Consider the following 16,193-nt stretch of genomic DNA (forward strand, 5'->3'; position numbering starts at 1 on the left):
ACCAAGATGAACCATGTTTATTACCAGGGTTTCCTCAAAGAAAAATCACTTCTGGTTTTTATTTACTCCCTTCCCTGGGGGATCCAACCATTAGTGAGAGTGGACAGAGTGGGATGCTCTCTCCAGACTTGGCCTTGACCTCACACAACTGCACCCTTCCCACTCCGGCACTCCCTCCTGCCCATCTGAGGGCTGTGCTGTCATGTCAGGGTGGTGCCAGGCACTCGGGACAGAGACCAGAGACTCGGCCTACATCCTCCAGGGCTTCAGGGCTTGTTGGCAGGAAGAGATGGGCAGACAGACTATTACAAGAAAGGGCTTTGCTGACCTAGAAACAAAATTCACCCACTGTGCTTGCTTTAGAGAGAAGCTAGGAATTTTCAGCTTCCATTTGAACAAGCAGAGACATATTAGGGAGAATTACCCATTCCTATCTTCCCATCAGTCTGTAACTGGCTGCCTCAACCCCCAGAGGTCGACTGATCCTAAGAGACTCCTCTCCCAGTTACCACCGTAGGCTTGCATTGAGGCTTCAGACAAGGCTGGGAAAGGCTGGCTAGAGAATCCATGTCAGAGGGAGCTACCTTCCTGCAGGTGTAGGGAAGCGAATCCATCTCAGAGGGAGCTACCTGCATGGAAGTGTAGGGAAGAGAATCCATCTCAGAGGGAGCTACCTCCCTGCAGGCTTAGGGAAGAGAATCCATCTCAGAGGGAGCTACCTCCCTGCAAGCTTAGGGAAGAGAATCCATCTCAGAGGGAGCTAACTGCCTGCAGGTGTAGGGAAGAGAATCCATCTCAGAGGGAGCTACCAACCTGCAGGCTTAGGGAAGAGAATCTGTCTCAGAGGGAGCTACCTCCCTGCAGGTGTAGGGAAGAGAATCCATCTCAGAGGGAGCAACCTGCCTGCAGGTGTAGGGAAAAGAATCCATCTCAGAAGGAGCTACCGCCCTGCAGGTGTACGGAAGAGAATCCATCTCAGAAGGAGCTACCTCCCTGCAGGTGTACGGAAGAGAATCCATCTCAGAAGGAGCTACCTCCCTGCACTTGTAGGGAAGAGAATCCATCTCAGAGGGAGCTACCGCCCTATACGTGTAGGGAAGAGAATCCATATCAGAAGGAGCTACCGCCCTATACGTGTAGGGAAGAGAATCCATCTCAGAGGGAGCTACATCCCTGCACGTGTAGGGAAGAGAATCCATCTCAGAGGGAGCTACCTGCCTGCAGGTGTAGGGAAGAGAATCCATCTCAGAGGGAGCTACCTGCCTGCAGGTGTGGGGAAGAGAATCCATCTCAAAGGGAGCTACCTGCCTGCAGGCTTAGGGAAGAGAATCCATCTCAGAGGGAGCTACCTACCTGCAGGCTTAGGAGAGAATCCATCTCACAAGGAGCTACCTCCCTGCATATGTAGGGAAGAGAATCCATCTCACAGGGAGCTACCTGCCTGCAGGCTTAGGGAAGAGAATCCATCTCAGAGGGAGCTACCTCCCTGCACGTGTAGGGAAGAGAATCCATCTCAGAGGGAGCTACCTGCCTGCAGGTGTAGGGAAGAGAATCCATCTCAGAGGGAGCTACCTGCCTGCAGGTGTAGGGAAGAGAATCCATCTCAGAGGGAGCTACCTGCCTGCAGGCTTAGGGAAGAGAATCCATCTCAGAGGGAGCTACCTCCCTGCAGGCTTAAGGAAGAGAATCCATCTCAGAGGGAGCTACCTCCCTGCAGGCTTAGGGAAGAGAATCCATCTCAGAGGGAGCTACCTCCCTGCAGGCTTAGGGAAGAGAATCCATCTCAGAGGGAGCTACCTGCCTGCAGGTATAGGGAAGAGAATCCATCTCAGAGGGAGCTACCTCCCTGCAGGCTTAGGGAAGAGAATCCATCTCAGAGGGAGGTACCTGCCTGCAGCCTTAGGGAAGAGAATCCATCTCAGAGGAAGCTACCTCTCTGCAGCTGTAGGGAAGCGAATCCATCTCAGAGGGAGCTACCTCCCTGCAGGTGTGGGGAAGAGAATCCATCTCAGAGGGAGCTACCTCTCTGCAGGTGTAGGGAAGCGAATCCATCTCAGAGAGAGCTACCTCCCTGCAGGTGTAGGGAAGAGAATCCATCTCAGAGGGAGCTACCTGCCTGCAGGTGTTGGGAAGAGAATCCATCTCAGAGGGAGCTACCTCCCTGCAGGCTTAGGGAAGAGAATCCATCTCAGAGGGAGCTACCTGCCTGCAGGTGTAGGGAAGAGAATACATCTCAGAAGGAGCGACCTGCCTGCAGGCTTAAGGAAGAGAATCCATCTCAGATGGAGCTACCTGCCTGCAGGTGTAGGGAAGAGAATCCATCTCAGAGGGAGCTACCTGCCTGCAGGTGTAGGGAAGAGAATCCATCTCAGAGGTAGCTACCTCCCTGCAGGTGTAGGGAAGAGAATACATCTCAGAAGGAGCTACCTTCCTGCAGGCTTAAGGAAGAGAATCCATCTCAGAGGGAGCTACCTCCCTGCAGGTGTAGGGAAGCGAATCCATCTCAGTGGGAGCTACCTCCCTGCAGGTGTAGGGAAGAGAATCCATCTCAGAGGGAGCTACCTCCCTACAGGCTTAGGGAAGAGAATCCATCTCAGAGGGAGCTACCTGCCTGCAGGTGTAGGGAAGAGAATCCATCTCAGAGGGAGCTACCTGCCTGCAGGTGTAGGGAAGAGAATACATCTTAGAAGGAGCTACCTGCCTGCAGGCTTAAGGAAGAGAATCCATCTCAGATGGAGCTACCTGCCTGCAGGTGTAGGGAAGAGAATCCATCTCAGAGGGAGCTAAACCCTGCAGGTGTAGGGAAGCGAATCCATCTCAGAGGGAGCTACCTCCCTGCAGGTGTAGGGAAGAGAATCCATCTCAGAGGGAGCTACCTCCCTGGAAGCTTAGGGAAGAGAATCCATCTCAGAGGGAGCTACCTCCCTGCAGGCTTAGGGAAGAGAATCCATCTCAGAGGGAGCTACCTCCCTGCAGGCTTAGGGAAGAGAATCCATCTCAGAGGGAGCTACCTCCCTGCAGGCTTAGGGAAGAGAATCCATCTCAGAGAGAGCTACCTCCCTGCAGGCTTAGGGAAGAGAATCCATCTCAGAGGGAGCTACCTGCCTGGAGGCTTAGGGAAGAGAATCCATCTCAGAGGGAGCTACCTGCCTGGAGGCTTAGGGAAGAGAATCCATCTCAGATGGAGCTACCTGCCTGGAGGCTTAGGGAAGAGAATCCATCTCAGAGGGAGCTACCTCCCTGCAGGCTTAGGGAAGAGAATCCATCTCAGAGGGAGCTACCTCCCTGCAGGTGTAGGGAAGAGAATCCATCTCAGAGAGAGCTACCTGCCTGGAGGCTTAGGGAAGAGAATCCATCTCAGAGGGAGCTACCTCCCTGCAGTTGTGGGGAAGAGAATCCATCTCAGAGGGAGCTACCTCCCTGCAGGCTTAGGGAAGAGAATCCATCTCAGAGGGAGCTACCTCCCTGCAGGCTTAGGGAAGAGAATCCATCTCAGAGGGAGCTACCTGCCTGCAGGCTTAGGGAAGAGAATCCATCTCAGAGGGAGCTACCTCCCTGCAGGCTTAGGGAAGAGAATCCATCTCAGAGGGAGCTACCTGCCTGCAGGCTTAGGGAAGAGAATCCATCTCAGAGGTAGCTACCTCCCTGTAGGTGTAGGGAAGAGAATCCATCTCAGAGGGAGCTACCTCCCTTTAGGCTTCGTTTCCTTGACTGTTCTCCGAGTTCTGTACCGCGTCCAGGCCCTCACTGCAGATTCTCTCTTCTCTTACCACACGTTTCCCAGCTGGTGGGTTTGCAGTGTGAACACTCTTTCCTCTGGAGCAGGGGTCCTCAAACTGCAGCCCATGGGCCACATGAAGCGATGTCATTGTATTTGTTCCCATTTTGTTTTTTTTACTTCAAAATAAGATATGTGCATTTGCATAGGAATTTGTTTTTTATTATTTATTATTTTTATTAAATCATAGCTGTGCACATTATCATGATCATGGGGCACCATACACTTGGTTCATAGATCATTTGACACATTTTCATCACACTAGTTAAGATAGCTTTTGCAGCATAGTTTTTTTTTTTTTTTTATATACTATAGTCTGGCCCTCCAATGGTCTGAGGAACAGTGAACTGGCCCCCTGTTTAAAATGTTTGAGGACGCCTGCTCTGGAGTATCTGGGAGCTGCTCTTCTGTTCACCTTCTCAGCCTCCTGCTAGTGTTTTTTCTACTACATCCTCAACACTTCACCACCACCCCTCTGTGTTGGATTTATCCTTTCTGAGGTGTGGCATTGGTCATATCCCTCTGTTCAAAAAGCATCAGGGCTCCCCTGCTCTGTAATGAAGGCTTCATGGAGATTCCTTGTGATTTAGTTAACCAGAAGGGCCTTCCCACCTTCTGTCATCCAGCCACACCCTCCATCTATCTCTCTTCTCTTCTGGTGGCCGGTGAGTGTTCCCCATGCCCCCGACGTCTCTCTCCTCGTTCATATGTCCACAGCTGGCTCCTGTGTTACCTGCTCTGTAAAGCATCCCTTCCCTCCCTCTGCCCTTTCTTCCTCCATCAGAAGTTAAGCCCCCTGCCTCATAGGATTTCAGACAAGCTGTCTCTTAAAACAGAGGTGCAGGTTGGTAGTTAATTTCTGGAATGCAGTTTCCTCCAATGGCAGGGCCTTGCCCAGAGCCCCTCACAGTGTAGACACTAAGGAGATACCGAGTAAACTTGCAAAGGCCTTCCTGAGTAAATGAGGATATCATTTCATCTGTCTGCAGCTCTCTCTTATCTAGGCTGATGGAAGCCCACTTTCTAGCAAGGCTGCGGTCAATTCTCATTTATTTATGGGCTGATAATCCAGTGAGTGGATTATCAGGAGAGGTGATCACACTTGTTTCTCCTCTCTGCCTCCTCCACGGCCCGCTGCCTCCACCCCTTCCATTTCCTTCCTCCGCCTCCCTTCTTCCCACTCCAGGCCTGCTCTGTGCTCCTTTCCAGTGAGGAGCCAGGGAAATAGGAGAAAGCGTAATATGAACCTATCCATGCCACTCAGAGATGGTAGCTTTGGGAAACAGCCTGGTGGAAGAGAAGTCTGAAGTCCACAGCAGATGTTATAACCTCATTGGTGGCAATAGTTTCTGCTGTCCCCATGGATAACTAAGACCTGGTGATAATCACCTTACCACTACTTTCTAATTTTCCTGCCCTTTACATTCGCCACTTCTTTTATTCTTAGGTGATTATTGTGGGGCAGAGTGAACAGTATCTCTCCTTCCCCTATTCCCAGGGTGTCAGGTGAGACTCAAGTGCAAATCCAACTTTACCTCTATTTACCTAGCAGCGTGGCTTTGAGGACAGTATCATCTCTGGGCTTAACTTTCTTCTTTGACAGTATAAAGAATTAAAACTAGGGGATGAGTTTGTCCCAGCAGTGACACACGCACAAGTCTGTGGGTGAAACTGATTGTGCAGTGTCACAAGTAATTCACTACTTATGTTACTGAAATACAAGGTAAAACAGAATCAGAGTCACCCTCACTTTCTCCAATTCCTAGATTTTTTTTTTTTTTTAAGTGAGAGAGCAAGGGAAGTTTCAGCATGCAGAGATGGAAGTGAGCAGTACATCATCATTTCTCACTGTCTTGACAAGAATAAGGAGTTTCAGACTATGGGACCAGATGACCTGCAGGGTCCCTTCCAGTGCTGGTCATACTTACTAGCTCAATAATACACCTTGAAACTAACAGGCTAAGGGGTAAGGAGAGTTGCCTACGGTTACCCCAATGACTGACTCATTAGTGGAATTGAGGCTAGAAGCCCTTTCCAGATCATTCCACCAGAGAATTTCATCAGGACCTATATAGGAAGCTGGGCTTTAGTGGAAGGATGGGATGAAGGGAGGTTTCCTTCTTCTTTCCCAACTGGCTAGACCTCCCCAATTCCAGAGAGCTCTTGTCTTAGACTTTGAACAAAAATGAGAGCAGTGAAACCAAAGCTGCCCGCTGCCTCTGGTGTGCCTGACACGATCTCGTGGTCTCGGGCCCTGCTCTCAGCTGTCAGCTTCCTTCCCTGAGAGCCCAGGACCACCCATGCAGGCAGGAAGTGCACTGAGCCCCCCCTGGCCTGTCAGTTGCATGGCAGGGCAGTCATCAGTCAGGGAGGCAGCAGGGAGAGATGTCCTCCATTCACATTGTTCTAAACAGAGCTGGAACCAAGGTTGCCCGCAGGCCTGGGGGAGGGGCCGTGAGGTGAAGGGGCAGCTGGGAGTGGGGAGGCGGGACTCCAGGAGGGGCGGGGCGGCAGCCACCTCTGGGTAGGGTAGCCTGGGGATGGGTTGGCTCCAGACAAAGGGAAACCTGAGAGGAAGGGATTAAGCTGAAAAAACCTGCAAGGGGGGCAGGGAGTTTTCCAGGGAATCTCCAATATCAAACCCTTTTCCTGAAGAGCTTACTCAGAAGGACTTCAAGGCTAGTCTCCCACTCCCCCATCTCTGAGGGGAGAAAAGAATGCTGGCGCAGGAGCTGCCATGACATTAATCATCACTGTCCCCGACCCCAAAACGAAACTTCAAAGCGCCTTTGCTGCAGGCCCCTCATCGCCCAGTCGTGGGGTTTTCTGCAGGGCCCGAGGAGAGGAAATTCTTCAAGTTGTGTTAAGATCTGCAAGCTTAAGTTCTCTGGACACTTGCAGCAGTTTGACTTTTCCCGCAGAGCAAGACTTGGCAGAAAGTTGTAGGCCCAAATTTCATCCTTTGAAAGGAGTTTCAAAAAACATCTCTTGATAAAGTTCTAACCAGCATTTTATCCAGATAAATAAACTGTGCAATTATCAGTTTTTCTTACCTGAAGACCAATGGCCTAGGTTCATGATATTCACTAAATCGTGATGGAAGTTTCTTGAGGGTAAGAGATTCATGGGTTATTATCCAGAGTGCCCAGAGTACCTAAGCACAGGGCCTAGCATCTAGTAGATGCTCAATAAGCATTTGCTTAAGGAGGAAGAAGAGGAAAGAAAGAGGTGGTCTTATAGTGAGGACCCCGAAAACAAAATGACAGAGTCTGCAGATAGTCCCTAAAGCTAAAGCTCCCCCAGACATCCTTGCTGTACTGGTTTAGTTGGGACAGACTGCCTCACCCTTCACGGTGTGGAGACTCCTTATTTTGAAGTGCTTGAGGAACTTGTCAAATTATTCAGGTATGTTTTGTATATTTTTGTTTACAACTACTACTCCAGTTATACTTTATAACAAATAGTCCAAAGTTTCAGAGAGTTAGAACCGAGAACAAAGAACAATGGAAATTGCCGGCTCCAGAGATTACTGAGTACCCCCTGCTGGCAGCAGTCAGGTGAAACCACTTATGGAAGAAGGCGACTGAGGCTGTAGATGGAGGGAGGAGTCAGATCCTCCTAGATTCCTTCCAACTCTGAAATTCTTTGATTTTGGAAGGTGGGGACCACACAGGGTAATTTTAAAATGTTTAACAGAGGCTGAATGAGTGATGAGCTATTTTAGAATATCTGCAACACCCATAGCACTGAAGCCCACATACTCCGTCGGAGAACTCCAAGTGTGTGTGCCACAGGCCAATAGCTCACAGAACCAGGAAATTCCTTTCCCTGAGCCATCCTGTTTATACAAACTGAGTCATTCCAATGGATAATCAGCCTCCTGCCATCTTCTCCAAGTGACATTTAAACACAGTTGAGGTAGCATCCAGGGTCTTGTTCCAGCCTTTCTGGGAAGTAGGGTGACTCCGGGTCATTTCTCTCTTTTTGCTTCTGAGGCATACATTATTGGCTTCTGAAATGCAAAATATGCCTAGTCAATGCTTGAGAAATGAAGGATGGGAGGAAAGAAGGAAGAGGCAAGTCGGGGGATATGTGGGAAGGCAGTCTTTTACTTTAAAACCAACAAAGAACTATACTCCCTTCCCATTCCTCTTCTGGCTCTAACAACCAAGATGCTCAGAGGAACTTTGTTATTCAAACTTAGCGACATTATGGGTCCTCAGAGTTTGCATGTTTGTGTGTGCTTCTTTTCTGTGTTCTTTATTTCTTTTTTTCCCCTAAAATTCTATAAACCTAATTGCATTTTCCTTTTGTTGACTTTTGTACAGCTTTTTGGGAAGAAGTGGAGGAAAAGAAATAAAGCAAACAAAGGTCCTCTGTACCAGTTGCTTGGGACCTTCTTTCCAATCACAAGTGGTTTCATTGCCCTTGTAATGCATGAATAGCATCAGCACAGACCAAATGGGTGGATGGGAGGATGGAGGGATGTGGGGAGGGAAGTGAGGGAGGATGAATGAATAACTGTCCTTCATACTCCCATTTTGCAGGTGGGTAAAGTAAACAAGAATAAGAAGGCCAGGCCATTCATTTGTCCATTTAATAAACATTTACTGGAAATCCACCAGTCTGTTCTCTAGGAAGTGACTCGTGGATCTCCTCAACTCAATTCTCCCCAGTTTTGATGTGGGGCTGGGGAAAAGGGGAGGGGGACTGAGTCTTCTTGAACCACAAGGAAAGGAAGAAGAGTCAGAGCTAAATGTGCCCTGCATATCTGTCCAGTGTTGCATTGCTTTGCATGCAGCGAACTCTTAATACTTAAGCTCTTACTTCAAGCCTGTCCCTTCCTGTTATGACTTCTTGGGGTTTCTGAATTGAGTCTGATCCATTGTATAAACCCCAGGTGACTCCATGCAGATTGAAAGGGAATTCCACTTATTGTCTTTATTTCCTAGTAGTTTGTTTGTGAATTTCAATCAGTAGATTTGCAGAAGGATCTTAACTGCCAACTAAATAGCAAACTGTCATATCCCTCCTTCATTGTTCTTCAAGTTTAAGTCCAGTGATCCCAAATCCTCTGAAGTCTCCAGGGCCTGCTGGTGGGAAGGAATTACTCCTGCTCAGTGCTCCACAGCACTGCTGAAAACACTGCTGTTCTCATCCTAACTCCAGAGCCTGCCACGGTTTGCTCACATGCCCACCTTCCCCATCACAGAGTCTGAGCCCTTGCAAGAATAGTGCAGTCATATACTCATCTTTGTTTTCCAGCAAGGACCATGGTGCCCCATATGTAGAATGTGCTAAGTAAACACTTGTTGAGTGAATGAATGAGTGGGTGGATTGTGAATGATGGACAATGTTGACTTTGGTACAGCCATTTGGGAAGAACTCTCATATATTTCTGTCAAGGCTTCCACTATTTCCCTAGACAATAGACGTCTAGCTGATGCTTTCTCTTCTCATTTTCTCTTCCAATTTATATGGTCACTCAGCACTTGCAGTCCTTATGACACCAGATGTTGTCAGTGCAGAATGAAATTGGCTTTCCTTGCCCTTAGAAGAAAGGGATCATTGGGCACAGCCTTGAAATATGGGCTGATGAAATAAACAGTGATGACCTCCCCTGCTGTGCTTTTGCATAAGTGTTTATATTAATGGGCTGTTTCTAGCTGAGTCTTTCAGTAACTAACTCTTGAATGAAAAGATAAACTATCAGTGTGTCCCTGAATTAGACCACTGTATTTTCATTAGTGAATCACAAAAAGGAGGATTATTATTATTTTTAATACAGGATCTCATGATGTTGCCCAGGCTGCAGTGCAGTGGCTATCCACAGACATGATCCTAGCACTCTATAGCCTCCAACTCCTGGGTTCAAGTGATCCTCTCAGCCTCCCAAGTAGCTGAGACTACAGTCATGCATCACCATACCCAGCTAAAAGGGGATTCTTAAGCCTCCAGTTTTCAGTTCTATTAAGCAGACTGTGTGGCTTGTATTAAATAACAGAAATTTTTTTAAAAATTCTGATCATTTTCATTAGAATTAGACTCTCCTCACTGACTACTTTTTTCTCCAACTTTGTCCAAAGTCTTCTGTGCAGGTTGCAGCAATGAGAATTATGGCAGGAGATGTTAACACTTTGTCTTCCTCTCTCCTCACTATCATCAAGTATAATGCTTTTAGCTCACACATTTCTGTTTTTGGCCTTTTGTGTGCATATTTCACAGCTGGTGAAAATATGTTCATGTTTATGAAACAGATAATCTTTGAGCATCTGCTGTACAGTAGGCACCACGAATGGTGATGAGGACTCAGAAAGGGGCTGATGTGGTCCTTGGTGTCTAGGGCTTTACCATCTAGGGAGCAGGGCAAGTGAACAGAGTGGCGTGTGCAAGGCATCGTGGGAGTGGGGAGCAGTGCTCATGCTGGTGAGAAATGAGGGTGGAGGAGAGTCTTCATGGGGAAGGTTAAGTAGAGCCTGAAAGATGGACAGTGCTCCACTCAGCAGACCAGAAGAGAAGGAAAATTACACACAGTAGTGCTATGTAACTAGGGCTCAGGAATGTTGAAGACATGGTGAGTTTGGAGAAGTACAAATGGTTTTCGAATGGTTGGAAAGCAGGCCGAGTTGATTTTCAACGTACCAGCTAAATATTTGCCTGGAACACAGAACATGGGCAGAGAAGCAATGAATCTGTAAAAAATAAGTTAAAGTCTGATCACAAAGAGCCCTGAACACCAGGTCAAGGTTCTGGATTGTTTTTTTCCTATGGGAGGATGAATACATTCACTGAAGAATTTCAAATAAATAAGTGAAAAATCAGAGTTGTATTTCATCAAGATCTTTTCCACCAATCCTGGCCAGTCCATTCTACTCTACCTGCTATACTATTAGTCTTCTGTAAGCAAATTGTCCTGAAATGTACTTGATGGATACTGTCTTATTTAGTTTATCCACTTCTCCTAGTTATTGTAACCTAAGCCCAGGAAATCACCCATGATTTAATTGTTTTCAGCATCAAGCACTGTGGGGCTGGTGGCTATTCTGAAAGATCCTGGCTATTGCAGTAGGAGAAGAGAAAAAGTAATAGGGTTAATTCCGAGGGGTATTTCTACTCTTCATGCTTCCAACTCAGCATTTTTAGAGCTCTTTATAACTGGCTTTGTAAGGATTTGGTTGAAAATCAACTTCAAGATTCCTCCCTAATTGGCCCAGTCAGGTTTAATCTGTTATTGGTCAGGCCAAGCTGGCTTCTATTATACAGCACACAGAGGATTTCCGGCATTACCCTTATCCCAGCGGAGGCTTGCTGTTTTTGGAAACAGATCTTGGTGTTGGTGAAGGCTGGTATCATCATGTACTCTGAAGTGAACCCAGAAGGACCCCCTTCTGATGGAGCATTTTAGACCTTTAACTAAAAAGAGCAATTCTTGCATTTGGAATTTGCATGCTAGAGGATTATGGCTTTATATATATTTTTTTTCTCCAAGATAAAACAAAGCTTCATATTTGTTTCTGCTGCTTTAGATTGAATCCTGGCAACATTCAGGGTCTGCGGTCTGATCAGGCAACACTTGCAGCAATAGGACACCTGCAGAGAAGGGCTTTCCTGGCCCAGGGTACCCTCAGTAACATCTAGGTGGGGGAATCTTGGCCTTTGCTGAATCCAGTGCTGAGCACATGCATAGACTTGATGGGAGATAGGACATTTTGTGATGGTATAATTAAAAGGAGCTACTATTAAGAGAGCATCAAGGCTTGTCACCTGTAGCTCAGTGGTTTGGGCACTGGCCGCATACACCTAGACAACCGGGTTTAAACCCGGCCCACGCCTGCTAAAATGACAATGACCACTACAACAAAAAAATAGCCAGGGGTTGTGGTGAAAGTCTGTAGTCCCAGCTACTTGGGAGGCTGAGACAAGAGAATCCCTTAAGCCCAAGAGTTTGAGTTTGCTGTGAGCTGTGACACCATAGCACTCTACCAATGGCACATAGTGAGACTCTGTCTCAAAAAAAAAAAAAAAAAGCAAAAAAACAAAAAGAGCATCAAGCCAGCACCAGAAGATGTTTGTGTTGATAGAAGAGGAACAACTAAGACTGTATCTGGAGAGTTTGCAAAGGCAAAAAAGCAAACTGTTCCCTGCAATGATGAAAGGGTGCGGGATTTCTGAGCACTCCTTGTGTGAGTGTGGTGAGGGCATGCTTTACACATTAGCAATCATTCAGAAGTAAACTGTCCTTTTTCCTCCCTATCAGTCTCTTTGCCAAACCATCGCTGAGGCTGTGGAGAGTTTACACAGTTCTGCTGGAGGAAGAAGTCACTTATGATAAGAATGTTTGCCTGTTGAACTGAGCTCCTTAGGATAAAGGAGGCTGATTGATGTAGGAACTCCATAAGTAAAGATACATCCGTACATGTACTTAAGTACAGACATGCCTTTTACAGGTTTTAGAAAGCTAGTCTAAAACATCTAGCTTTCTTTGTGAAGTCCATCCCCTTCTACCTCCCCGCCCTCATCCTAAAGGGAATCCCTCATTCCTAAGATGTGATAGTCCTCGCATCTTCACCACCTCTCAATCCCTATGGGCCAGCCAGCTCACGGGGTAGTCATTCCTAGGGCTCAACCTTGACAAACCTGTGCCTTCTGGTGTCAGTGCCTTGCCACTGACTGGCCCTTGCCAGTCTCTTGGGGTCTGCTGAAAACTTACTGGGCATCGAGGACGATGGTAGTGGACAGGGTTGTATCCACTAGAGCAGCAGCTGGGGGCTGAGCCCCTGCCAAATCTAAAGCAATTAGGCTGGGTTAAATTCTGCGCTTGTTCTCTTTCTTGAAACTTCTCTTGCACTTGGGTTTATCTCTCCACAAAAATATAATTTTTTTTTCAGTTTGTGTCCTGGTTTTTCATTCTTTATTGGAAAACCCTACAATCTTGAAGCTTGTCTAAGGAAATGAGCACCATAGCATCACAGCAGATCAGTCCTATAGGGAATTTAAACCAGTTCCTTCCATTTCTCAATGAGGATGGAGATGCCCATTGTGACACAGAGGCTTGGCTACAGTCACGGAGCTAGTTAGAAACATATCCACACCTGAAAGCCGGGTCTTTTGACTTTTATTCAGTGTTTAAACCTCAATTTGTGAATTTTTTGCATGTAAGTAAGTATATACAGTATGCACTGAAGCCATCTGTACATGTTGATATTTATTCCAATTAGGATAAAATTACTTATAATAGGTCATATTTATTGAATAGTTATGTGTGAGATAGTATTCTTAAGTACATTATGTATGTAATATCATCTACTCTTGTGGAAACTCTATTAGGTGGGTATTGTTATTCTCAATTTACAGGTGAAGTACCTGAGGCTCAGAGAAGTTTAGTAACTTGCCCTTAGGGTATAAGGAAGTCTTATTAATAAGACTGACTTTCTGAGACTCATATTTTGACCAGTAAATGTGTAGTGAGGCCCTACAGTGGCCGGACCCCTTGCCTTCCCAGTGGGAAATAAAGATATACGGGAGTGAAACAATCACGGCAGGACACGGTGATGCTGCCACAGAGGCCTGAACACAGGGCGGTGGGGTTCACAGAAGGTGGCATGCAGGTGGTCTTGTGATGCATTGAGGGTTTCCACCTGGGGAGTAGGTGCTTGTGCACAGATGAACAGGAGGCCCCGTGTGGCTGGGAAAAATCAAGAGACCAGGAAGTTCAGAGGGGGAAGGCAGGAACCTGATCATTGTGTGGGAGATGCTGGGGGTTGAGGCCTCCTGGGAGTGGGTTGTAAAGTTCCCAGATGCCACATTAGGGAATTTGGATTTAGTCCGTGACCAGAGGGGCGTCGACAGGAATTTTTACGAGCAAGTCGGTGACAAGATCTTATTACAGGGGCTATGTGCTGGTTAGAGTCTAGCAGCCTGGGAGACTGGTGACAAGGACACTAGTTAGGGAGGCCTTTGCAATGGTCCAGGTAGGGCCCAGACTCCTGCCAGCTGCCCAATGGGCACAGGCTGCCCTCGTGCCTTTGCTCACCCTGCTCCCCGTGCTCAGACTATCTCTTTGATTCAGTCTTCCAAAAACTGCAGGCTGGTGTTCCACCTGGGGACTTCCTGCAGTCCCTGCCCTGAGCAAACTGAGCTCTCCCCCCGTCTTTGGGTCCCTGCTACACTGGCACATTCTTTGTTCTCTCTGTCACATCTTCGTGTGCATTTATCCCTCCCCCTCTAAACCTCCCTCCATGAAGGCAGGACCAGACCTTTGTCTCCTCAAATACTTGGCCCAGGGCCTGACAGTGAACGCTCAATAAATATGCGATGGATGAATAAGCTTTCTAAACAAAGGCAGGGACTCTAGACACACAAAGGAGAGTACACATTTGGGAGGCGGTTTTTAAAAATACATCAAGAGTTGGCAAACTATGGCCCGCGGGCCAAATCCAACCTGCCTTCTTTACTGCTTTTGTAAATAAAGTTTTTATTGGGACATGGCCACGCCCATTTGTTTCTGCGCTGCTTTCATTCTGCAATGGCAGAGGCGAGTGGTTGTGACAGGCCCATATGGGCTGTAAATCCAAAAATATTTACTATCCTGGCCCTTTACTGAGAAAGTCTGTCAACCTTGGAGGTTACATGAAGAGAATTAGTGAATGGAGGTGAAGAGCGACAGAAAGAGTTAGGACATCTCTCCACCATGCTTACTGCAGAGCTTTGTTTCCAGCAGCAGCCTCGGCCAACAGGCCTGCACGTACTGGGAAAGAAATACTTATGTATGTGGTGCCCGAGAGAAAGGGGGAATAAGAAATACTAAGATGGAGAAAAGACTCCGGTAAGAAAAGACAAGGGGCTGCCCTGGCAAGGCAGGACTGCTCTAAATCTTGTGGGCCCTGCTGAAGTCCCCCTGCCATTCTCTCTTCCAGTCATCCAGTTTGGTTTTGTCACCCTCTTTGTGGCCTCCTTCCCTCTGGCACCTGTGTTTGCCCTTCTCAACAATGTCATTGAAGTGCGGCTTGATGCAAAGAAGTTTGTGACAGAGCTGCGACGGCCTGATGCTGTGAGGACCAAAGACATTGGTATGTCCCCAACTCAGAAGCCAGAGCAGGCTGACCTCCCTCCTGCCCTCTGCCCTCTGGCCACTGTCACACATGATGTTAAGAATCAAAAGGACTGGGAGAACCCTTGCCTCTTCACCCGCTGTGTTCCTCCTCCTCATTTCCTGGGGTGCAGGGAGGCCTTTGGAGGCCACATTACCCACTTAGGCTCTGAGCTTCCAGACAGGGGGCCACCTCTGCCTTTCCAGACAAGCCTGTGTCTGGACAGCCTCACCCACCTCCCTGGTAACTTGCCTGCACAACGTCACCTTGAGCTGTAGCATTGTCATCACTGGCCACAAGTGGGAGTGAACCAGATGCTGTCTTTTCTGTCTTACAGGAATCTGGTTTGACATTCTCTCTGGAATCGGCAAGTTCTCTGTTATCAGCAATGTAAGTGCTCACGTTTCCACACCTGGCTGTGTGGGCAGTGCATGCAGAGGAGCTCAGGGCTTCAAAGCAGGACCCCTAGCCCTGTTACCCCCACCCCCAGCCTTTTCCATTTGGAGCTTTGCTTGAGACAGACCCCTGGTTAATAGTGCACACGTGCCTTGTAACTCATCACGTTGTTGCCAGAGCTGTGGAGTTTTATTTCTGATTTCGCTGAGAGAAAGCAGGGCAATTCTTCATCAGAATGCATACCTCCGCCTTAAGACTCAAAATCAGATCTTTCAGAGCCAAGAATAATGAGGAAAGAATTCTATGTATCTATTCATCTCTTTCCTTTCTTATTCTACTCCGAGTTAAATAATACCTGGAGCACTGCCCAGGTCACAATTCCTAATTATGGTCCCTCCAAGTTGTCAATGCAAAGTCTTAATTATCCCTGTGGATTCTGGCACTGTGTGGGTTAAGATAGGACATGGAAGAAGAGGGGTCCTACCTATTGTGACCTTCTTAACTGCCTTGCCAGACGTATCCATGTTACAGAGGAAATCCTGCCAGGCCCAAGCCAGTGGCTCCTTTTCTGTCATGTTCAGTATGGCTGGTGGCCAGGCAGGGCCTCCTGCTCCACCTCCCAGGAGAGGATCATCTAATTTGGTGAACAGCAGAAAGCCACAGCCCATTTCCACTTGGGAGAGAAACACTGATTTGGTGCTAACCTAATTTCCTACTAAGAACACATACAGTGTCTGGAGAGGTGTGAGGAGAGGCAGAGAAAATCAGCCCACTGCATTTCTAATGTTTTGATGTAGGAAGAACACATCATGAGGCTTAGAAATAAAGTGCAGTTTGGAAAATGAATTGTTTGCTACTCTGGGTTTGTGTCTAGCAGAAGAGAGGGCCTGAGTATTAACCATGTCCCATCTGAAGAACAGAGTGATGCA

The 16,193-nt window shown here is 47.5% G+C and overlaps 1 protein-coding gene across 1 annotated transcript in view; it reads left to right on the forward strand.

Moving 5' to 3' along the window:
• The window catches only part of ANO2 (anoctamin 2), a 397,918-nt gene that overhangs the window by 366,915 nt on the left and 14,810 nt on the right, over nt 1–16,193 (forward strand). The window contains exons 21-22 of the mRNA XM_053557547.1: nt 14,695–14,847; nt 15,206–15,258. Of these exons, the coding sequence (XP_053413522.1) occupies nt 14,695–14,847; nt 15,206–15,258 (206 nt within the window). The remainder of the gene's footprint in view (nt 1–14,694; nt 14,848–15,205; nt 15,259–16,193) is intronic.

Source organism: Nycticebus coucang, chromosome 12, assembly GCF_027406575.1.
Source record: "Nycticebus coucang isolate mNycCou1 chromosome 12, mNycCou1.pri, whole genome shotgun sequence".
NCBI classification, from domain to species: domain Eukaryota; kingdom Metazoa; phylum Chordata; class Mammalia; order Primates; family Lorisidae; genus Nycticebus; species Nycticebus coucang.